This window comes from Scomber scombrus, chromosome 10 (assembly GCF_963691925.1).
Source record: "Scomber scombrus chromosome 10, fScoSco1.1, whole genome shotgun sequence".
In the NCBI taxonomy this organism is placed as follows: Eukaryota; Metazoa; Chordata; class Actinopteri; order Scombriformes; family Scombridae; genus Scomber; species Scomber scombrus.
Genome location: NC_084979.1, coordinates 30,209,869 through 30,234,514, shown reverse-complemented (window position 1 = coordinate 30,234,514; position 24,646 = coordinate 30,209,869). Strand labels below are relative to the sequence as shown.

The 24,646-nt window shown below is 39.7% G+C and overlaps 1 protein-coding gene across 1 annotated transcript in view; it reads left to right on the top strand.

Moving 5' to 3' along the window:
- The window catches only part of LOC133987981 (cryptochrome-1-like), a 35,586-nt gene extending 18,084 nt beyond the window's left edge, over positions 1–17,502 (top strand). The window contains exons 4-15 of the mRNA XM_062427488.1: positions 164–306; positions 1,376–1,560; positions 4,119–4,207; positions 4,475–4,615; positions 5,006–5,317; positions 6,037–6,188; positions 9,557–9,759; positions 10,018–10,131; positions 10,232–10,387; positions 10,951–11,031; positions 12,526–12,637; positions 14,935–17,502. Of these exons, the coding sequence (XP_062283472.1) occupies positions 164–306; positions 1,376–1,560; positions 4,119–4,207; positions 4,475–4,615; positions 5,006–5,317; positions 6,037–6,188; positions 9,557–9,759; positions 10,018–10,131; positions 10,232–10,387; positions 10,951–11,031; positions 12,526–12,637; positions 14,935–14,968 (1,722 nt within the window). The 3' untranslated portion in view covers positions 14,969–17,502. The remainder of the gene's footprint in view (positions 1–163; positions 307–1,375; positions 1,561–4,118; positions 4,208–4,474; positions 4,616–5,005; positions 5,318–6,036; positions 6,189–9,556; positions 9,760–10,017; positions 10,132–10,231; positions 10,388–10,950; positions 11,032–12,525; positions 12,638–14,934) is intronic.
- Positions 17,503–24,646: the final 7,144 nt, after the last annotated feature.

Here is a 24,646-nt window from a genome sequence, read left to right as displayed (position 1 = left end):
CCTTGACTCGAGGACAACAGGAGGGTTAAAAAGACGTCATCAGCAGCCTCCAACATGAGGATTTGCTGTTTCGATTGTTTTACATCATTGTGTATATTGGATATCTTTAGCAAATTGAAGCCAGTAGTTTTCATCTTGGCCTCTCTTTGTTTTTCTGTCTCAGGAATGGAAGATCTCTCGGCTGACCTTTGAGTACGACTCAGAGCCTTTCGGGAAAGAGAGAGATGCTGCCATCAAGAAGCTAGCCATGGAGGCAGGAGTAGAGGTTATCGTTAAGACGTCGCATACCCTCTACGACCTGGAAAAGTAAGAAAAAGACACATTTGACACAAAAAAAAAGCTTAACACAAGGTCTCAACATTATTTTATATGCACATAATGTGGCCAACCAATATTAGTATGAAGATATTTGGATTTTCTTGGCAACTACCGCTCATCTTTACAATTCAACAACGTTAGAAGGTTTTCCTTCGCACGCTTTTCTGAATGATCAAGCAGCTTCATAGATCAAATATATTCCACATATCCAAATATCCATTTTTGCATTTTTCTTTCTCCTGACATGTCCTCGTAAACCAGCCACAACAGATTTCATTACAGAGGCTTTTTTTATAAATAACCAAGCCATCTGTCTTTTACAGACTGCACACTTGTTGCATCTCCAGATCTTATGTGTTTACCTTTTGATTCTGCTCCAAAAAGGATTTGTTCTTTTAATATATATATTTCTTTTTCTTTTTAAAATCTTACAAAAGTTTTGGTGTCAAATTTAAAAGTTCAATTGCTTTGGTAAAGAAGCAGTAGATTATCAGTCAGCAGCGCCATCTTGTGTCCATGTGGAGCAAAACAGGAACACTAAAAAAAAAAACTAATTTCAGGATTACTGATTGACCATTTGGAAAGGGTTTTTAATAAAAGTAATCTTCTTTTTAACTTTTGTTTTTTTTTATTGATTTTGAAGTTTAGAAACAGAGACAGAACAACAACTTTCTCTCCACAAACATCAGGACACCAAAAGACAAACCAATAAATGTGTGGGAAAAAAAGAAAGAAAAATTTGAAATAGGATAAAAATAAATAAATAAACAAATAAAAAGTGAGTGAATATGGAAACAAAATAAATCATAACAAACAAAACATAAAAACACAAACATCACAAAGAAGCAGAAGGTAAATACAAAATAATGTGTCAAGAATCAACAGGCATAATGTCGAAGTGATGGCCCATTAACAATAATATTCATCTTTATCTGTATCTTAATAGCAACTTCTAAGGTGTAAAAAACAGGGTTGTAAAAATAGTTCTAGATAAGTCAATGACAGCGAAATTCCACATAGAGGGGAAATGTTAACTTGTGTCTCCGTCCCTCTCCAGGATCATAGAGCTGAATGGTTCGCAGCCTCCTCTCACCTACAAGCGTTTTCAGACTCTAATCAGTCGACTGGATCCGCCCGAGTTGCCCGTGGAGACGCTATCGGACACCCTGATGGGTCGCTGCGTCACACCCGTTGGCGACGACCACGGGGACAAGTACGGCGTCCCGTCACTGGAAGAGCTCGGTGAGAGAAAAACACACAAACCAGACAGGTTTTTACAAGCATGTAGTTTAAGAAAAAGTACAACAGTGACTCTTGTTTCAGGTTTTCCATATCTGTAATCAGTCAGAATTTAAAGACAAAAGACCCGAATACAGAGTTAACAACTGTTTTATACAAAGAGTTGGGATCTCATTAGAGAAGGAGGGTCAAACTTATTCATTCAAGGGCCACATACAGATTTGATCTCATGTGGGTTTGGATCATTAAAAACAGGGAAAAAAGGAAGGAGGGAAGGAAAGATGGAAGGGAGGAAAGGAAGAAGCACAGAAGAAAGGAAGGGAGGGAAGGAAGGAGAAGAAGACAGGAAGGAAAGATGGATGAAAGGGAGCAAGGAAGGAAGGAAAAGAAGACAGGAAGGAAAAAGGGAAGGAAGGAAGCAAGGAAGGAAAGACCAGAGAAAGGAAAATAAGACAGGAAGGAAGGAAAGATGGAAGGAAGGAAAACAAGACAGGAAAGAGAAATCGAAGGGAGGGAGGAAGGAAGGAAGAAAGAAAGCAAGGAAAGAAGGAAGGAAAAGAAGACAGGAAGGAAAGTGGGCTGGATTGGACCTCTCGGCGGGCCGGTTCTGGCCCACAGGCCGCATGTTTGACACCCCTGCATTATATCATATTATCTTTGTAGTGTAGGCCAAACTGCTATAATACATTTTAATTAAAGTAACTAATAACAAAATCCTTTCCCTGATTTAACACTATGAGCTTATTAACTGTCCTTTAAAAGACCTTAAATGTAGTGTCATCTATTTAAAGGTAAATCTCATCTAAACCTTGGCTATTGGATTAATTAGACGACACCTTCACCTCCTCTTTTGAGCTTCAATCCAGATGTCTGGTTTCCTTTGACAGACGATCTCGGGCCATTCATACCATCCACCACACTGTAGCCATCTGCTGCTTACACCTGTGCAACCATTTCTTAAATAGATAAGATATATTTAAAGGTGTTAACTCTCTTTAATACGGCCAGTGCAGATGTCTGGTTTCTGTTTGTGAAAGGTTTATTCCACAAAGGCTTTCACGTGTCTCTTAAAATAGGCGGGTAACATGTTTAACCCTCTTACCCATCCTGACCGTCCAGATGTCCGGTTTACATTCACAGACGGCCACACGGTTCATTCATAATTCTTACAGTCCTGCCACCATCTGCTGCTCTCACCTGTACTCAGAGTCCCTAGTTAACCTTTTTGGGCTCACCGGTCAAGAGCTGGTGATCTAATAAAAGACCCAGAACAACTTTCAGCTGACAAAGATTTACAGTTTATAATACCGGTGGACTCATGGGGGATATTTTTAAATATACTCTATGGCTTAGTGTTTAATTAATGTAATGAAGGTCTTTATGAAAGTGAGTTGAAGTGACATATATCGGTCTTGCTGGATGTAAATGAGCATGATAATGGCTGCACAGAATCACTTATTCACTACTCTCATCATTCATTAAACGTGTATTGCATTAAGTTGTGGGACTTTTAGCAAAAACTTGCACGTGCACATGTTCTGTAAATTTAAACAGCAGAACCAGAGATAGTATATCATCTTTTCCTTTATTCCACATATTCCTCTTCCTTGCCAAAAACCTTTATGACTATATTACCCACAATGCAACTCCTGCCAATAGTTCAGTCTGAGCAAAGAGCAAAGCTTTCTTTTAAGGACCAGTGTGTGAGATTTAGGAGGATCTATCAGTAGAACTTAAATATATTTATATGTTTTAATTAGTGTATAATCACCTGGAAATAATAATAGTTATATAGTATTTTTGTTTTCTTAGAATGAGCCCTTTTATATCTACCTCTGGGTCCTATTCATGGAGCCTGTAGTCTCTGCGAGACGTCTGGCTGCAATCTGCGACTTCACCACCAGATGTCACTAAATCCCACACACTGGTCCTTTTTTTTTAAAAGACAGCCTGTCACACATTCAACTCTTAAATACTGTTCAGGGTCCGTCTAGACATTTAACAGCTTGTAAAAACATCCCAAATATTTTTTATTCTGAAATTTGATGACTTTTCCTAAAATAGCCCAAAATGCACAAAAATGAAAATATTTTAAAATTGCTACAAATGTTTGTCCATTGAAGCTGTTCCCTTTTATATCTATCTTTATGAAGCCCTGTAAGATGACAGATAGTGGGTTGATTACGATTACTATGATGACTATTTTGATCTTTCTATTTAAACTTACTTTATTTGGCTCATACATTAAAAAAACACAACAAAAAAAGGATCACTTAAATGTTTAATACTTGTAGAAATATGAAATGATACTCAGGAGGCAGTGTTTATTTTTAGACTGAACCAGGTACTTTCCATATTTGTCACACTTGTCCCTCCGCAGGTTACCTAGGAAACAAAGTCATATCCTGTAAAGCTTGTATTAGTGATATCATTGTTGCATTTTTCATTCATATAACTGAAGGGTTGTTGAAACTGTATGATGATGATGATGATGATGATGATGGTGATGGTGATGATGATGATGTAAATCAGGAAAGTGACTCAGATGAATTTGTGTTTAGGCTTTGACACCGAGGGATTGCCAACAGCTGTGTGGCCGGGAGGAGAAACTGAAGCTCTGACCAGGATAGAGCGCCATCTGGAGAGAAAAGTCAGTACTGCATCTGCTGTTTTTAGGATCTAGAAATGCTTGAATTTATCAGAGATGATTTTATATAATTAAAAACACACTTCCCTGGGATTACTTGCAGCGTTATTGTATTAAATATAATAATTTCTTTACAAATTGTGTAATTATTTGCATTTTAAAAGACCAATTTGGGTCACAAACTCTACTGAAATGTATAAATGTCTGACATTTAAGCCCATATTAGATGATCTCCTCTTATATTTCTCTCTCTCTGTCTCTTTTTTCTAGGCGTGGGTAGCTAATTTTGAGCGTCCCAGGATGAATGCCAACTCCCTGCTGGCCAGTCCAACAGGCCTCAGCCCCTACCTGCGCTTCGGCTGCCTCTCCTGTCGCCTTTTCTACTTCAAGCTCACAGACCTCTACCGAAAGGTCAGTTTACAGCTCCTCCAGCGTAGCTATCGTTGAGTGAAGCTGTTTTTTTCTGTCAACTCCTGTGGACAGTGTGTAATGATGATTTAGATAGATGTATAGTATATTTATGTGCCTCGTAAATCTATATAATACACATCCAAACAGAGTAAGTCTATGTCAGTCATTTAATCCAAGTAATTAACATCGTATACACTGTTTAAGAAGTTTAAAAGTCTGAAATTAAGAGTTTAAGTGAATCTTTGTATTCATTTGTTTTATTTGTGACACGTTCCTTCACCCTGAAAAGTATGTGCATATTTTTTTTTTTTAGAAACGCCTCAACAGACTAATAACAGTGATATGTTTTACTATTTTAGTCCTTACACTACTCTCTCGTTTGTTTCACAGGTGAAAAAGAACAACTCGCCTCCACTCTCACTCTATGGCCAGTTACTGTGGCGCGAGTTCTTCTACACCGCAGCGACCAACAACCCACGCTTTGACAAGATGGAGGGGAACCCCATCTGCGTTCGCATCCCCTGGGACAAAAATCCCGAAGCGCTTGCCAAGTGGGCCGAAGCCAAGACAGGCTTTCCTTGGATCGACGCTATCATGACTCAGCTGAGGCAGGAGGGCTGGATTCATCACCTGGCCAGGCACGCTGTGGCATGCTTCCTCACCAGGGGAGACCTGTGGATCAGTTGGGAGGAAGGGATGAAGGTGAGGAGGGGGCGAGGAATATATTGCTTAGTAGTTGAAAGATGTTATATAAAAAAGAGAATATGGAGGAATAAGCATGGTGGAAATACACTTGTAACTGTTCAAAGTTTGCTGTGATGGTGTTTATTGATAGTAAGGCCCGACCGATACTGGATTTTTGGGGGCGATACCGATAGTAAGAAGTGAAAAAAATTCAGATATTGAATATATCACCCAATAATTGTATACATATACATAAACATAGATGTGTTTTTGCAATGATCCCTTAAAAACACTTGTGACAAACCATTTACCATTTGAGACATTACACTTTTATTGTGTAAAAAGACATCAATACACTAAAAAACTAAACTTCACTTAGAATTTAATAACTATAAATAATTTTAACAGGGCTAAACTAACCATGACTAACTACATAACAAAACAAAAAAACACATATATTAAACTTGAATGAAGAAAAAGGATCAAATATACATTAAGTGCAGCCTATATAACCTTTTACTGACAACATATTTGCCGATATCAATATATTAGCGACAGGTCAATGCTGACACAGAACAAATGAAATAGAAGCGTTTTTATACAGTAAGGTCAATGCAAGTTTGGGAATTGGGGAATATCTGTTATACATGAAATGGGTCTGTGGGATATTGCATGTTTGAGTAAGCTGAGTGAATGAGGCGAATATCTTACGGTCTGTCGTCTTTGTGTTGCCGCAGGTCTTTGAGGAGTTGCTTCTAGACGCAGACTGGAGCGTGAATGCAGGCAGCTGGATGTGGCTGTCCTGCAGTTCATTTTTCCAGCAGTTTTTCCACTGCTACTGCCCCGTGGGCTTCGGCCGGCGCACCGACCCCAACGGGGACTTCATTAGGTGGGTACCTTTTCTGGCATCGCCCCCCTTGGTGTTAACAGCTGACGCCCTCCTCCCCTGGATGGCAACCTTCTTCCCTCTTTCTCTCTAGACTACACACATGCAGGAAGGGCTGCAGACACGTTGTTATGGATTTAAGAGCAGACACACATCAGTACACACATTAATGCAGGTTCAGTGTGTCAAAGCAACTTGTTTTAGGCAGGTAACAGTTAGGGTCTTCAGGTTTTAAATGACAGTCAGCTATAGTAACGATCACGAATAGATAAGAAGCACTCGCACACCAACACACATCACACACATCACACACATGACACAGAGCCACAGGTTTAAAATTCAGACTAAAACAGGGAGAGAGATGGAGGGATTAAGGGAGACCTCCAGATCTCTGGGTAAGTGAATGAAAGAGAATCATTCCTCCTCTCCTCTTCATGTTTTTGCCCATCAGTCCATTTTTATAATTCTGTTAAAACTTCAGCACTGTAGTTTTTGGAATCAGTCATGTCTTATTTATCAGTATATCCAGTCTTTGAGTTATTATTTGTGTCTGTTTGGTGATTGTGTACGCGGACGTGTCTGTAGTTTATATATAACTGTTGCCACCAGATCAATTTTTACTGAAAGGAGTATATTCTTAATTCTCTTTCTCTGGATCTGCCTCTGTGTTTGTTGTCTTGGCTCATCTGTTTTTTGGTGGATTGGGGAGAAAGTTCAGCTATCCCTCTCCCCTTCGTAGATTGTAGATTTTAAGATGATTGACCTATCTCACATCCCTCCACCCAGGTGCAGCCGGCCTGCCAGCCTGGGCTGCCTTGGATGGAAGTCGGGGATTGAGTTGAGAAATCGGTGTCCGTTTGTACTTTTTACTCACCTGTGCAACCCTGAGGGACGGGACTTTGCTCACGCCCCAGCAGCACCCTCTGGGCGGGTTTGTAACTTGGTAGCGTCTCATTTCGTCAAAAGGGATTTTGATCACTTGGTATGGAAATGCAAACACCTTGCCTGCATTCATTAGGTAGAGGACTATGAAACATTCCCCGGAGGGTAGTGATGAGAGGTGTTGGACCAGCTGTAGCTCTGACGTCGCAGTGATGCACAGTCGGCGCAGGTACTCGTGACCTGCGTCGTGCCACGCGAGCCGGTCCAGCTGCTGGGCAACGCCTCTCATCCAGCTCTTTGTGAAATGTTCAGTGGTGTTCTGCTTACGTGAATGCAGCCCTGCTGGTTCAGGTGGACGTGGAGCAGTGGCTGGTTAATACAAGCTGTGACACACACACACACACACACACACACACACACACACACACAGACATGCAATCATAGACACTGACGCACATGAGCTACTTACATTGTAAAACAAACAACACGAAACCACCGACCCAATAATCATAAGTGCAAATCCAACCTCCACATTATGTCGTAAAATTACTATAAAACAATTAACAACCACAAAAGTGAGATGTGCCGCCCACTTCCCCTCACTGCACGTCCTCTTTGTCAAACACAACAGCATCACTATAATTTACATGTACACACACACACAGTCTGAGTCACACACACTAACCACCCGTTGTCCTCTGTGGGACTACTTGTCACTGGCAGGTTGCTTTTCTTCCTGGCAAAAGGGTTGGGGTCCCTTTTGGTGAAATGAGGGGGCTCTCTAGTGGGCCAGCCCAGAGTGTGGCGCTGTGGCTGTAGGAGGGGACAATCAGCAGGGGGGCCGTGGGCCCGCTGACCACTCAAGAGACCAGAACCGCCACAGTCTGAAGGACTGGGGGAGCAGGCAGGAGCTCTTTTCTCAGTCCACCACTGTCTGATCATGGGGAGGGAGGATGGGGAGATGGTTGGAGGGAGGGAGGGTGGGAAGGAGGGTGGGGGGCCCTGGGGGGTTGAGGTATAATGGAAGACTTCTGTCATCGACTAGAAACTAGAATCAGTGTAAGTTTTAGTAGACATTTAGACATTAAGTCCATTTTTTCCAGACTGACATGAGCTGAGGACACAGGGATGTGGATGCTGAGCTCTGGGAAGAATTAACCCTGTAAATATTGAGGTGTTGGAGGGGTGGGGGGGGTTGTAAGCCACTGCTGCCATCATGGCCAAAGAGGAAATATATGACAAAAAGTAGATTTTTTAAAATGTCTTTACACGTTGAGAAAGAAAGAAAAAGAAGAGATTTTTCGATGGCAGAACGTTTCCACTATACACCCGCTGTGGTCAGGGTTGGGTGGTGGGGGGTAAAGGGTGGGGTGAAGGGTGGGGTGGGGGTCAATGCACTCTGCTTTCTAACCGCGTGTTACAGTAGACGTCTCCTAGCATCATCAAGACCAATCGGCAGTGATCTCTCTCTCTCTAGCGATGGAGGCGATCTCCGTAGCAACCGGAGCGCCGTCCTTTCTCCCATGTGTGTGTGTGTGTCGGTCCTCATTGCCGCACCACCACCACCCCTGCCCCCCCCCCCCCCCCCCCCCCCCCCTCCTGCCCTCTCTCTCTCTGCCTCTCAGCACTGCACTGTTCAACCTGCCCCCCCCCCCCACTTCCCCACTTCCTCTGTCCTGTCTGTCTCCCCTCCTCGGACTGGTTGGTAAGGTTGGACCAAGTGCAGTAGGTAGGTGGCCTCTCTTTGTCACATGGAGCAAATCCACGACAGCACAGGGACCAAAAAAAAACAAAACAAACTCTAGCAAGTGGGATTGGTACTGTGAGATGTTGAATCTATCTCTACGTTGTTGAAGATAGTGTTGGAGGTGGTGTGGCTTCTTACACACCAGCTTACTTGTAAAATGTTGTTCTGGGACCACAGCCCTACGTAGCCATAATGTGCGGTGTTGTGGTTGTTTGTAGCTTTCATTTTGTAGCACTTATCCTCAATAATACTTGTAAGCATGAAGTGTTGAAAACCAGCATGCTCTTATGAGTTACAGAACATTCATGGGCTGTACATATGTATCATATATCATATAGTAGCCTACAATGACTCAGATCCATTTGGTTAGTACTTTACTATGTATGAACAAACCCCTAAAAGAGTATTTTAACAGATTTATGCATAAATGTTGAAGATATTAACAAAACAAACACAGTTGTATTGCATTATAAATGTCACTATTAAAATAAATACAACTTTTTTTAACTAATATTTGAAATAGTGGAAACATAGCTGTTGCATTTTAAGACTTAAGACTTTAAGAAATATTGTCAATTTTGTTTAATCTTTTACTTTAAAATATTCTATTTTTAGACACTGTTTTGATAGAAGAATAACTTTTTTTGCGTCCCTGCATCAATCCAACCCCAGTTTTACTCTGTAACCTTCCACGTGGCGTTGACACAAGCAGGTGTGTCTAATGTCTTTCCTGTGCTTCCAGGCGATACTTACCTGTCCTCCGAGGTTTCCCCGCCAAGTACATCTACGACCCGTGGAACGCTCCCGAGTCGGTGCAGGCGGCCGCCAAGTGCATAATCGGCGTCCATTACCCGAAGCCCATGGTTAACCACGCGGAGGCAAGCCGGCTCAACATCGAGAGGATGAAGCAGATTTACCAGCAGCTCAGCCGATACAGAGGACTGGGTAAGAGCAACAAGACTGAACGCCATCGCTAAATGCTGTAATTCCACACTAAAAATGATAATGCTGGATGGATGAAATTGGAGAACAATTAGCCGTTCTTATATTATCTCCATGTAATCAACACCAACTCATAACTGTGGTTACCAACGCAGAGCACTCAAGATTGTTTTGGCAGGAGGACGACACTAAATGGCCTTTTTTTTCTCCACTGCAGAATAAATTGTCTAACAAATATGTGTCTACATTTGTGTCTTTCAGGCCTTTTGGCATCAGTGCCGTCCACCAATGGGAACGGGAACGGGAACGGAGGAATGATGGCTTACTCTCCGGGAGAGCAGCAGCCAGGGACCAACAACAACAACAACTCACATTGTACGTCAATTTTTACACAAATAACATTGTGACGTTTTTTTTCCGGTTGGTGGCGTAATAGTGATGGTGTGTTCATTATTGTTCTTTCTTTTTTTTATAGTGCCTGGAGTGTCAGGAAGCTCCGTTGCAAAAAGTCACAGCAGCGGGAGCATCCAACTCAACTTTGTCAGTGAAGAACAGTCGAGGCCTAGCTGCGTTCGGCAACAGCAACAACACATGCAACCGCCGCAACAGCAACAGCAACAGCAACAGCATGGTAATTCATCACTTGGACATGGTTTCCTGTTAGCATTCTTAACATTTTAAAACTTGAGTCTGAGTTATAAACATATGGTATTTAGTTGTCACGGTATTAGTTTTAATTAAACCCAGAACAGTATTGCTAACATTTCCACAACGCAGGCTTTTCATGCTTTTCCCGCAATACATTCCACTGTTATATGTAGCCTCTCCGTTTAAGGAAGTAATTTGCTGCCGGATGCAATCTCAACTTACTTGGAAAGGGTTTTGAAACATTGATCCCAATCAAATGTAATAATAACTACTGGTCAGACTGTCAGGAAAAGTGCTTTGTTACAACCATTAACGTCATGATGATGAAATGAGATCTGTGAAATATCAAAATCTAATGTGCATGTCGAGAGGTTTTTACAGAGAACATCCATGCTTATTAAATTACAAAGTACAAAATGGGGGGGGGGGGTGTAGACAACGCAGCAACAACTCAGTTAATGGTCTGACAGTCTATTTTGCTGTCTTTGTTCAGTCTCCATTATTATTATTACTATTATCACTAAATGTCAGATGTGTCTGTTGCAGGATACCACGCAGTGCCAGACGCTAACAAGACCATCACCAGCAGCCGACTCTTCCACGAGTTTGCTGTGCCTCAACACCCAGGTAAGAAAACAAACCTGACTCTGACACATCTGCCTTTTCTTGTACCAGTAAAAGCTTGAGTATAGCATTTGATAGAAGTTATATCTTTCCTGTGCAGTCCTGAATCGTTGAGCAAGCCTCAGACTTAAAATGTACAATTTCAACTTTTATCCAAAGCAACATAAAGTGTTCATACAACACAAGCAGGGATGCAGTCAGGAGAGAAAAACTTGATTTAAGTGCAAGTCTCATAAGATGTAGGTGCACACAGGCAGGAGTGTCTTAGGTCTTTATTCTTTTCTGAAAGACTGAGAGGGACTCTGCAGATCGAACAGAGAGCTAAAGAAGAGAAGAGTCTGGCTAGTCACTTGCGCTGCGAACACACCGAAGAGCGTCAAAAAGCAGCCTGCAGCAAGTTACCATGCAATCTCTATGTCAACCTGCAGGGAAGTGCACCCAAAAAAGTTAGGGAATAGTTTTACCTTTTGCAGAAAAGTGCAGCAAGAGAAAACCTGCAGCCAATCAGTGCACAGATTGGTCTGACATGTCGACCTGTGTTTCAAACATAGACTGTATATATAATGGACGTAACATCCGTGACGTCACCCGTTGGTTGGTGGACTGCTGCTCGGAAGCCAATAGTTTCGGATCTGGGCAGCGCCATCTTGAACATTTCCATTGCATGCCGGGAAAAATAAAAACACGGATTCTACTTATATGGGCATCAGGAGGAGCAAGAGGCACCCTCCTGAACCTGTGAACCAATCAACCTGTCAATTACGACGTAGCCACGCCCTAATGCATACCCTGCTTTATCGTCTAATATAAAATCAGGGAGGCCAAAATGTCCCAAATGAACATCATACTGCATTGAAGAAGGCTAGCGATTGAGACCATAAACACATTTTGAAAACATTTACTGAGGTTAGAAATCAAGTGAGAAGTTGGTGAATTCTCCATTGACTTGTATAGAGACGGAAGTCCTTTTGACACCAAAACGGTCGCCCCCTGGTGGCCTTTTGATAGAATGCAGTTTTAAGTTACTTCCGCGTTGGCATCATTTCAGAGGACCAGAACTCCCTGCCTGGTTTCATCATCATCAACATCAAAACAAATACAATAAAATAGAATAAAGACAGTATAACTTTGTTGCAGTGATTGTACCAGGTGCCTTTCATTGGCAGTGTGCAGTAAAAAAAGAGAGAGTAATAGTCAATGTGTGATATTATGAGAGCTTGTTCCAGGAGTTGTGCTGCATGCTTGGACACGTAAACTGTGATCCTCTTCATATCAACTGGCCGTGTAAACTGAGATTATTATTTATAACAATATGTCTCACAGTGTTATTTCAAGTACAATTCCTGGAATTTGTAGGCGGAGCAGATCGGGAAGATTCATCAAACTTGACAACACATTATTTAAGATTTCTACTCTCACTTCCTCGTAGAAGAGAAAAGTTTTATTTAATTTTTTTCAGATAATAACAAAGATTTGTCTTGTCTTTTGAACTTTCAGGACTCTTCCTGCACAACAGAAGTGGCATCACAGGAAAACGGGAACGCGAGTCGGAACGTGAAGGGTCAGGAGAGGAAGATCCGTCGTCCTGCTCTGTTCACAAGATTCAGAGGTCAGTTTTTTTTGGTCAATGAATCCCAAAAAAGGACAAAAACCAACGATGCGTTACTGCGTCTCTTAAATCAGAAGGGTCAAACTCATTCAAAGGCCACAAATAGAACAATTTGATCCCATCTGGGCCGGATCAGTAAAAAGATGGAAGGAAGGAAGACAGGAAAGAAAGAGGGAAGGGAAAAGGGCAATGCTGAAATATGTCACCCAGAACAGTAATTATTGTGACTCATTAATGTGTTTTGACAGCGTTCTCCAGCACAGAGGAATTACACATATCCGGCTTGTCTTGTTCTCACATATATTCTGCATCAACCACCTAACCTGTACATACTGACAACTAACCCAATGAACACATATCTTGAGGGCGCCACACCTGCTGCAGCAGTCACGTTTCACCCGTACTACTGGGGTGAGGCAAGATGACCGATACCGTGTGTCTGTACATTCCTGAACTGTTACTGTAGTTTCGATTTTTTGGACAATATTGTAGAGGGGACTATCGGTGCTTTCACAACATATTTACGCAATGAGATTTTTGATTATAATCATCAGTAATGTGTATGTAATGACTAAGTGGATAAAAGCAGATAATAAAGCAGTCTGTTAAGCTCAGAAAATTACATTTTTACTGTAATGCAGCCTTTAAAAAGCAGGAATAGTCTGCATCAACCACCCGTGCATACTGACAAAGAAAACATATAATGACCAAAGATGCATGCATGAAACTCTTAAGGGATGCCACACCTGCTGCAGCAGTCACATAGCACCCGTGAAAATAATAACAAATCGTGTTTTTAAGACCAAATTACAGTGAACACCCTTGGACCATTGCCAGTTCTCACATTAACCACCTGTACATATTGTAAACCAACCAAATAAAAACATATTAAGGGCGCCATACCTGCTGCAGCAGTCACCTAGCACCCGTAGCACTGGGGTGAAGCAAGATGACCGATAACGTGTGTCTATAAATTCCTGAACTGTTACTGTAGTTTCGATTTTTTTGGACAATATTGTAGAGAGGACTATCGGTGCTTTCACAACATAGTCACGCAATGAGTGATGTAATGACTAAATGGATAAAGGCAGATAATAAAACTAATTATATGTTTACTGTAATGCAGCCTTTAAAAAGCAGGAATAGACAACACTTACTCCATATCATGATATCACAAAATCTAAGACGATATCTATAAAATATCACGATATCGATATAATATTGATTTATTGCCCAGCCCTAGAATAAACATATGATGACCAAAGATGCATTAAACAACACAAGCACCACAGCGGCTGCACACATAGCATTGGTATTGGGCAGTACGACCAATAACGTGCGTCCATAACTTCCTAAACTGTTATTTTAGGACTTAAGTTCACAATTTTTAATGAGTTAGATATTCTTTAAATCTATCTGGTTGCATTAGATCATTGTGGAGTAATGCTGCAAACTAATACTGCGATACTTACGATATCATCATCATTATAACATGTAATATTACAGTGATGGAGGAGTTTATTCACCCACGCCTGCATAGCAACCACCAGACATACAACACACACATTACAGACATAATCAACAGTAGCTGCATTGTCCACAGAATGGGAGTGAATGGAATAAAATAGCTGTTTTTACGCAGGGGTTTACGTTGGGGAATAAGACAGTGGCATAACATCCCCGCACCATGACACACATCAACCCACCGTGTCACCTGTTATCACCTACTTAGCCCGTCTGCGCTAGCATAGAACACCATTCAGGCGTAGGTGTTATGATGCAGCTGGTGTACGTTTTGCCTTTTATTCCTCGTAATGAATTATAAATGAGATTGTTGGGGGCTTGTTTTCAGTCTCCACAGAGCATGTAAATCCATAACACAGTGTTGGCATGATGACAAATGTTTGTTGTTCGATGCATCACGTTGTCTTTGGCGGGGGAACACCGACAACAAATGGAGAGACTGTTTTTAGGTCTTCCGAGGTCTCCCAAAGTCAATACTCAAATTACACACTGTGTGTAATCTATGTAAATGTCAGCTTATCGTGAAGTTGCCATGCTCCCAGTAAACAAAACAGCTGGCACGCACCTATGCAAAACAATGATATTAGTAAGCATCGGATAGTATGAAATGAAACGAAAGAACAGGAGTCACCTCTAAATGCTTATTGGGCTGTTTTTGTTGTCGTTTTTTTTAAAGAGCTGTGCAAGTTTATTTTTCTCTGTAAATGTGTTTTTCTGCACTAATCTTCAATCTTCTATCTTCTGATCTTTTGTATCTTTTTTTTTTTTTGCAGACTACCCAGAACGAGAGGAGATGCAACCGTCTGAATCCACATGAGTCACCACTCGGCCGACACCAGAGAGAAAATCCCAGCGTCGCCGCCTAACCTCGAAATACACAAAGATGCAGACGTGATTGCCTCTTCTTCCTCCTCTTCCTCCTCCACTGACACAGCGTATCGAAAACTTCTCCGTGTCTTTTCAGTCAGATATTCCTTAGGGTGTAAACACAAAGGTGAAAATGTGATTCTTATTTTTTAATTTATTCTTAGTTTTTTTATATATATATATATATTTTTTTTTTGCGTCTGATACAATTTCTAGAAGGGCTTTAACATTATAGAAAGAATCCATTGACTTCTTCTTAGTCGCGGACAGACGGACGTTGAGACAGGTGTGACAACCTCAGAGGAACGTGCATTCAAAACGAAACGCCTCAAACTTACAGCTCGATAGATTATTTATAATAAAAACAAAAAAATGTAACTAAAAAACTACATTATTGTCTTAAAACTGCTGCCACCAGTCAGTATATTTTATGAAAACTGAAGCAGCTATAAATGAATTTTGGGGTGTTTTTTTCTTTTTTTAAAGCTGCAAATACAACATTGTCTACCGATGCATACAATTTAAAACCAAACTAATTATGTCAGGGTTTACACAGATTTCTAGTATATACAATAATAATGTGCTACATCTCATAGCATTAACTGGGAAAACACTCTCACCACTACATAAACTGAGCAGTCAGTCTGACTCCAAGAACGCCGCATTTATTCCAACATTCAAATTTTAACAGTCTTTACATTGGAAAAGCAGAAAAAAGTGCTGTTTATATAAATATTGTATAGTTTTTGTGTCTCACGCTTGTAAATAAGCCAGACTATAAAAAATCAGGATGGATTTAACTTTTTTATCTTTTACGCTGTAGTGCTGTGTTATCTTAATCTCTGATCTCACCAGTCGCAGTGACTAAAAATCTGAAATGTAAAATCACACCTACATCAGAACAACAACAGCAGCAGCCTGTCAGGTCATTTCAGGGAAAACATTGAGTAAGTTCTTGGCTACGGTCTCACTAGTTTGCATATAAATAATAAATAATAAATCTTCAGGCACGATAGCTCCAGCTGATGAGTCACACGATATCCTTCCTCTTACCAAGAAAAAAAAAAAGGACTCACAGATCTACTGGCCGTTCAGCTTATGTGATCACTTGATGTATCGGCAGCTAAAAAATACCAACATTTGTAGAGTTTATTGGGACGTTACGACAGTACGTGCATCTCAGAGATATTAAGGACAATGCAGCATTTGCAGCGCTTTTTCACATAAAATTAAAAAAAGAAGAAGAAAAAAAGAGAAACGTGTTTACGGTGTGTTTCTGTAGATTAGTCGGGTCACTCTGGCTGTAAAACTGCCTTTTTTCTGATCGTTTTTTATTTTATTTTAATGTGGCATTACGGGTGAAGGAGCTCGTAGCGTGTAGCTTTTCTTCATAGTTCATCGTGGGACATTTGCCATGGCGGACATATGTAGCGCAACACTTTTAACAAGTAAAACATCCTCAAAAAAAAATGTTGAGTCAGCGTATTTCAGATTTTCTTTTTTTTTTTTTTGGGGTGAGTTCGATCCTGAGCATTTTGCCACTTTTGATGTAATACATGTAGATTTTAAAATGTTGGAGATTCCCATTGACATCAGTGAAAACATGAGCAGGCTCTGTGCTGTATGGTTATTGAGAACTATAGGCGCTTTTCTTTCTACGGTGTCACACCTGCGTTCGACGTACGTCAAAGTAACAACGATTCTTTGTAGGATACAGATTTTGTAGCGCTCGACTCACAGCTGTTGACCATCTGAGTCTTGACGATCCATCTACAACAATTTATTTTATTCTTATTATTAAAATGTAACTTGACCCTTGTAAAAGTCTATCACATTTTCACCTCTCTGTTTCCCTCCTTTTTTTTTAATGTCATCATCGACAAATGTCTCAAAGACTTATCACAACTTTTTTTTTTTTAAAGAAGTTTGAAGACAAATTGCTTTTCTGGAGGATCGCTGAGGAACACGTTCAACAACCAAATAAAAACAATGTTGCAGTTTATGTGGGAGAGGATTTGATTGGAGGTCAATCAACCAATCAATCAATCAATCAATCAATCAACCAGTCGTTGGTTAAATGGTTGCAATCTCCTCCTTAAAGGGTGTCACATTTTTCTAAGATTTCTTATAAAACCAAAAACTTGCATAAGTTTAAAAAAAATAAAAATAAAAAATAAATAAATATATATATATATATATATGTATAAATATAACTGTTGAGTCGACACAGACAGGCGACAGCATCTGATCCAAATGAGCCTCATTCTGTCAGCAAAACAGAAACCAACATTCCTCATAAACGAGTATACTCTCCTGATGAAGGATTTCTACTACTGTACAAGGAGTTCAGCAATTTATACACATGCACACCTTTTGGTTACTTGCAACATTTTGCGACCCGGAATATATTAGAGATAAAAAATCTTGACTTAAACACCTAAACCAAATGGGCAAGAAATCAATATAAATGTCAAAATGATTAAGCTATAAAGAGGCGGGGTGGGGGGTGGGAGGGGGGGGGGGGGGGGGGGGGGGTCGCAAAATGGGGCCAGTGTTTGAGTTGATGGTGTAAACAGCTTATTGTAAAGATGAAGTTTGATGTCTTATTTAAAGTTCCTTCCACTTTCACCCCTTTTTTTTGTTTTGTTTTTGTTTGTTAATCCTGGTGAGAAGAATGGAAAAAATCTAAATTGAACCACAGAATGTACGATTTCCCTCTACTCCTTCACCCCTCTGTATAAAAAAAAAATGCACCCCGCAGCTTCTCTCTTGCTGATGTTAATACCTCCACACTACACACACACACACACACACAGTTGCATACACTCACATAGAGGCTACACCAGTGAATTTACTCTGATCTGCTCTACTTTTGACATCTTCTCATGATTTTAAGCTGCTGTCCTTTTAAAAGGAAAGTTTAAAAATGGTCCACTTCTGTTTGAAACAGACAGTAGTAAGTGTCTGGGTTGAATTTAAACATCAGGCAACAGACAGATTGGACAAAAAAAAGACAGGGATTTTTTAAAAGTAGAAATAGAAAAAAAGAGATAAAGGTCTGGTGATAAAGAGTTGTCGGGCCATGATTTCAGGCGTTCAGTATGAATCATGTTATTGCATAAGCTTCACACACACACATACACATACAGACACAGACACATATACAGACACACATTTACAGACACAGACAAACACATTCATAACACAAACAACACGTTCTTTAAGGTTTGACAGGAGAGAACGGGGAGTTTCGGTTAGTCTGCTTAAAAAAAAAACTCCCAATCTGCTCTTTTGACTTTTTTACGCCTCCTTTTCGTTGAAGCCGTTAAACTGCGTTATGATTTCAAGTGACTCATGACCAGCTATGTGAAACTGTAGTTTTGAATTAAGCAGTTAGTTATGAGCCAAGCTGACAACATGAATAATTAGAGAGTCCTGCTGTCTCTATTTGTATATGTATGCATTTCTTCCTATTGGCAGATACAATAGAGTCACTTTAAAGCACTAATAAGGTGATAATGTGATCTCAGTGATGGTTGAAGCTCTTCACCACCACTTATCCAATCATTAAAAAGAGTCTTTATATAATATTTATTTAATTTGTGAAAGTGAAACTTGCAGATTGGGGCTTGTAGATAAGACGGCCGGCTTCAGTGGAGATGTGATGACTCGTGTCTGTGTACTGTACTCGATATTTGTTCATCTGTGATCGTCCTGCCCTCTGCTTCAGGAGTAACGTAGAGGGTTGGCAGCGGGGGGGAGGGGGGTTTAAAGGATTGGGGAAGGGGGAGATTACAAGTATTGTAATGTTTCTGTATTATAATTCTGTATGTTCTCAAGAGGATTTGAACATTGTTAGTCTTTTTGTAGCTTTTATCACTATGGAAAAACAAGTTGAACCAAGTTTTTATTTTTACTTTTTTGTTTTTCGTTTTGTTCACCCTTCTATACCATGAAGGTGCAAACGAATGCCATCTATCATCTCTGTAATATTATGCTCTTTCTCTGTCTCTCCTTGTGTTGTGAAATACTTTTTTTTCTTGTGCTTGATCAAGTTCATGACAGGAAATAAAAATTGTTACAACTTGACAACTTTTATTTTGCCTTCTTCAATTCAGTTCAATGCCTTTATTGTTATTGCACAGCAGTACAATGGAATAGTGTCTCCTGTGGTTGATAACACATAAAAACAGCAACAGTAGTACTAGAAAATTCCAGGGAAATTATGAGTGCCACGAGGCTGCTGCCGGGATGAGTACATGATTTATTTCCAGTGTTCAAAAGTCACCCTGATCATATTCTGGTTTCGAGTATTAAGTACATCTTACTAGTCAGTATCAAGTGTAATGTACTTTATTCTCAACTTAACATTGCTGAAAATATTAAGTAAATGTTAATCATATTTAAACATAAATAATATTTATTTAAACTAATTAAGTAAAGTCTACTTCATTTTTTCACAGACAGGAACATCACTGTTATGAAATTATTAAGTAAATCTTATCATTAAGAGAGTTGATTTTATTATACTTTTCTATTTTAAATTATTTAGTTGTAGCCTATGTAATTATATTGCTCATTATAATAATGTGCATTTTGTTCATCTTCTATTGATAAATGTTGAATCTTTTTATACACCACAAATTGTTGTGCCCTCCGAGTTCGCTGAAGCCCCGCCCCCTACCGAGTGTCACCTGTCAATCAAAGTCACCACCTCTACCCTAAACACGGACGCTACGGCTGAGAGCTTTCGGTCGCTAGCTCGACCGCTAGCTAGCTGGCAAAACAGACAGACAGGAATTAGCCAATCACAAAAAAGTAGCTCAGTTTTCTGCCCAGCAACAGGTTGCTAAGGACAGCTATGGCCCTACGGTTGCTACGGCGATGTGAGAATCTGCTTGGAAAAAATTCTCAAAATGTCAGAGAATTTGGCTTCTGACAAGGTCCCAAACAACTGCAAACTTTTAGAAAACCGTAACTCCTGTCCAAAAACCGAAAACACCGTGAGAGACACAGAAGCCGGCAGATTCTTACAGTGTTTATTTTATTCAGTTATTCCTTAAAATGAGCGCGTAAGCTCAGTGCGAAGACAGAGTGAGATTCTTTTGAAAAAAAAGACGATTACATTAGGGTCAATGGGGAGTGACACGGGCATTGCTGCCGGTTTTGGCCCCCCCATTTAAATTTTGTGTAGACCCCGCCTGTCAACGTTACATATTATGAATCCCAACACCTATGTCTACATTTTGACAAAAAATTATTTGTCTCCTTTTTACGGTTTGGCCGTGAGCTCGAGTTAAAAATAAAAATTAAGGTTATTTTTTACTGGTTCTCGCACTCAAGCTAACTGACGCTTCCACTCTAACTTTGAAGAAAAAGTGATTTCCACTCCTCGTTTGACTGCTCATAGTTTAAAAAGTTTACATGTTATGTAAAAACTGTTTGGTGTTTTGGAGAGAGCACAAGTTTTCCTCCGTTTTAAAGTTTGAATCACATTTCTACGTGCAGGTATGAGAGAGCTAAGTGACTCCGAAAAAAGTTTTTTTTTTTTTTAAATTCCCATTCATTTCCAATGGAGAATTATTCCCGTTTTTTGGGGAATAACTTTGGGAAAAATTGGAATTTCATTAACATTCTTTTGTCAAAATACCTTCAATCAAGGGTGTCAAACATATGGCAGGCGGGCCCGAATTGGGTCGCCAAGGGGTCCGATCCGGCCGACTGGATAACTTTACAAAGTATGAGAATTGCAGAAAAGTAATCACAATTTTTCTGCTGCTTCAGATATTTTCTTTTTTCCACCATGAGCAGAATATAATTCTCTGAAAAAAACAAGGAATATATGTTGTGGTCATAGTTAATTTATATTTTCATATATTAAACATTGTGCAAAATAATCTGAAAAAAACTGAGACATAATATTGTTGAAATTGCTCATTTTTCTTCAGACATCTCAGGCTGATCATCTGTTTTGTAAATAGATGGTTTCATTACAGTAAAGTTATAATTTATATCATTTATAGGTTATCATGCAATGGTTTTACTGCTCCGGCCCACATGAGATCAAATTGGGCTGTATGTGGCTCTTGAACTAAAATGAGTTTGTTTTAAATGATTTTTTTAACAAACTGACTACAGCTGTTAAACACACTCAGACATGTTTTACCAGAAACTGTTGTAAAAGCAGTAAAGGTATAAATTCAATGGCAGTGAATACAAATCAGAAAACATAAGATATCATAATTAATGGTTAACCTTCCTGTTGTCTTAAATGAGGTATAGTTTCATTTAAATGAAACCTGTTGACCATGATTTCCCAAACGCGTCTACGCAGAATTTGGTGATGATTTATACCTTGTGCTGTAAATGAGTATAGTAATGAGGAAACTGGATTCACACGTAACAACAACAACATAGGAAATACAACATAGTTACACAGAATTCACACTATCTTGATCATCCAGAACCCCAGATAGTCATGCTCCATTCAGAAGATTGTCACACTGTGACAGAGCAGGATATGAAGAGTTTCATTGTACGCTACGAGCCACTAGAAGAGGCCTGAGAACAGCTGGAAAGTGACAATTTTGCACTTTTTAGCCAACTACAGACCTGTATCTAACCTTCCATTTCTCTTTAAGACCCTTGAGAAAACAGTCGTCCATCAGTGTGTGTGTGTGTGTCTTTCTGCATAACTATAGTTCATTGGAGGATTTAGAGTGCGACATAGCACAGGGACAGCACTGGTCAGAGTTACAAATGACCTCCTAATTGCATCAGACAAAGGACATTTCTCTGTGCTTGTCTTGTTAAAAAATCATTGACCTTCACCTCCTAAAACAGAGTCGTTTAACTGGCACGAAAGGAACTGTATCGGCTTAATTTGGTGTGCAGCGATCACTAGTATTTGAGTGTGTGTGTGTGTGTGTGTGTGTGTGTGTGTGTGTGTGTGTGTGTGTGTGTGTGTGTGTGTGTGTGTGTGTGTGTGTGTGTGTGTGTGTCCTGTGGGAGTGGTTTTCACTTGTTGTGTTGGGTAATTGCATGCTGATGGCCTGATGGTATACAGGTGTGCTTGGGTGTGACCTCCAACCTGCAGATACTTAGTTAGCAACTCACATCCATTATCCCAGATAGTCATGCTCCATTCAGAAGATGTGACAGAGCATTATATGAGGAGTTTCGTTTTTACGCTACAAGCCGCTAGAACAGGCCTGAACCTACCTGTTCACCTTGGCTTTTGATTAAAAACTGAATTGTTTTATAGTCTTTGTTTTGATGTTTTACATCTTTTTATCTTTTAATTTTTTCTTGTGTCGTGGAAATTGTCTGAAAACACATAATACACAAAACACTGCTGGGTTAAAGATTATTGTACAATAAGGAGATAGCATACATACAAAGTGACATCAGCTCATCTCAGCAAGCCAAGAGGAAGCCTAAACTATTATAGTGTCTGAAGGAGCAAAGAAATGATCTATGATGGGTCAAACATGTGAACATATATGACTACAGCCAATGGCCAATAGCCACAAACAAATACATTTGCATATTTGCATATTTGTCACCAAAATTCATTCCAGAAAGCAGGTTATGTGAAAACTCAGAGTAAGTTAACCCCGAGATGAGGGAAACTCTGTGTTATGTTCCTCTGTTTGAGGTTTCTTCCTGTTCCTTGCCACACTGTCACCAAGTGCTTGCTCACTGGGGGAAAGTTGGGTATCTTTAGATTAAATGTAAACAGTACAGTTTGTTCATTCAAGGGCCACATACAGCCTGATTTGATTTCATGTGGGCCTGATCATTAAAAAGAAGGGAGAAAGGAAAGGAGGAAGGAAAAGAAGACAGGAAGAAAAGATGGAAGTAACTAAGGAAGGAAAGAAGGAAAAAAGAAAGGAAGGGAGGATGGATAGATGGAAGGAAGGAAGAAAGGGAGGGAGGGAGGAAGGACAGAAGGAAGGAAGGAAGTACAGATGGAAGGAAGGAAAGAAGTAAAAAAGAAAAAGGGAGGAAGTACAGATGAAAGGAAGGGTCAGTGGGAGGGAGGAAAGGAAGAAAGGAAGAACAGATGGAAGGGAGGGCGGAAGGAAGGAAGGAAGGAAGGAAGGAAGGAAGGAAGGAAGGAAGGAAGGAAGGAAAATAAGACAGAAAGGAAGGAAAATAAGACAGAAGGAAGGAAGGAAAGTAGGCCGGATCGGACCCCCTGGCGGGCTGCATGTTTGACACTCCTGGTCTAGACCTACTCTATGTGAAAAGTGCCATGAGAAAACATTTGTTAAGTACAATTTTATTGAGTTGAATTAAATCTGACACATTTACAGTCTTTTTAGCATCAGACTCCCTCTTAGTGTTTCCCTGTTGAGCTGTGGTGGAAGAATAGTAACAGAAAGAGACTTTGGCACTAAAAACACTGTAACGCTGAAAGCACAGTTAATCATACATTAAATGATAAACTCAACCCTTGTTGCTTCTTTACTTTTAGGACACTGTTCACTCTGCCGGACAGAAGCGTTATCCAATCAGAATAAAATAAAAGTTGTTTGGGGGACATTAGCTTCAGTGCCTACTCGGGGCCCCTGGGGTACTAATGCAACCTTGCTCCACTGAGATGAGTGTGTGTGCCTAACGTGCTAAGAGCCCACAGCTGACATCCAATACTGAATGAGTCAGTCAGACTTCAGACTCAGACTTGCCCTTATTTCGCGTAGGATACAAAGCTGCTTACAAATAGTGGGGTTTTTTTAACTTCATTTTACCAGGGTGGATTAGTGTTATTGTCTAATGTGGGATACCTGAGCTCCAGTGACCGTATCTGTTTTTTTAGAACATTAAAGTGAACATGATTGATATTGAATTTAAGCGGGGGTGTAATGTGATAGAAATCCCTTTGTGGTTGTGGTGTCATCAATGGGGGCGGGAAAAATATTCACTCAAAGGTCAGTGACATAGGATTTACACAAAATCAATGTTAAGGATATAATTAATAAATAAGATATAATAAATAAACCAATGTTCCTAATTGCTATCAAATTATGTTTTATGATGTATTTGTGTAAGTGATACCATTATATTTTGAAAATGTATTTTTTATTTGAAGCAATCTTTAGTCGTTGGACAGCATGGTTTGACTAATGTGGGACATTCATATATTATTATATTGTTATTTGATTGACAAAAATATGCATTTATGAAAGTTTAATGTCTTCATGTATATTTATTAAACTTTTGGCTTGAAATGTAGCAATTGTATTTGTTTTTAAGATCAGGATTTAAAACACAGTTAATTCAGTGCATTGAGCAAATATATTTTTTATCATTTATCCATCTATGAAGTTAATTGGTTACTAAATGCAATGTATTACAGACTACAATGATAAAGAAGAGGGAACTTTTATTGCTTCTTCAATTAAATCTTTTCGTGAAATTATTTAGTTATCTTTTTTTAAATGCAGTGTTATATTTCTGACTTCATTACATGTTTATTATAATTGTTGCTGCCTGAAATTTGACGTCTGTGATAAATTATTTTAAATAAAAACTAGATTAGAAAATCTAAAAATTCTGAAACAAGATGATACAAGGAACATTAATATATGTGCCATTTCCCCCTTGAGTACAATA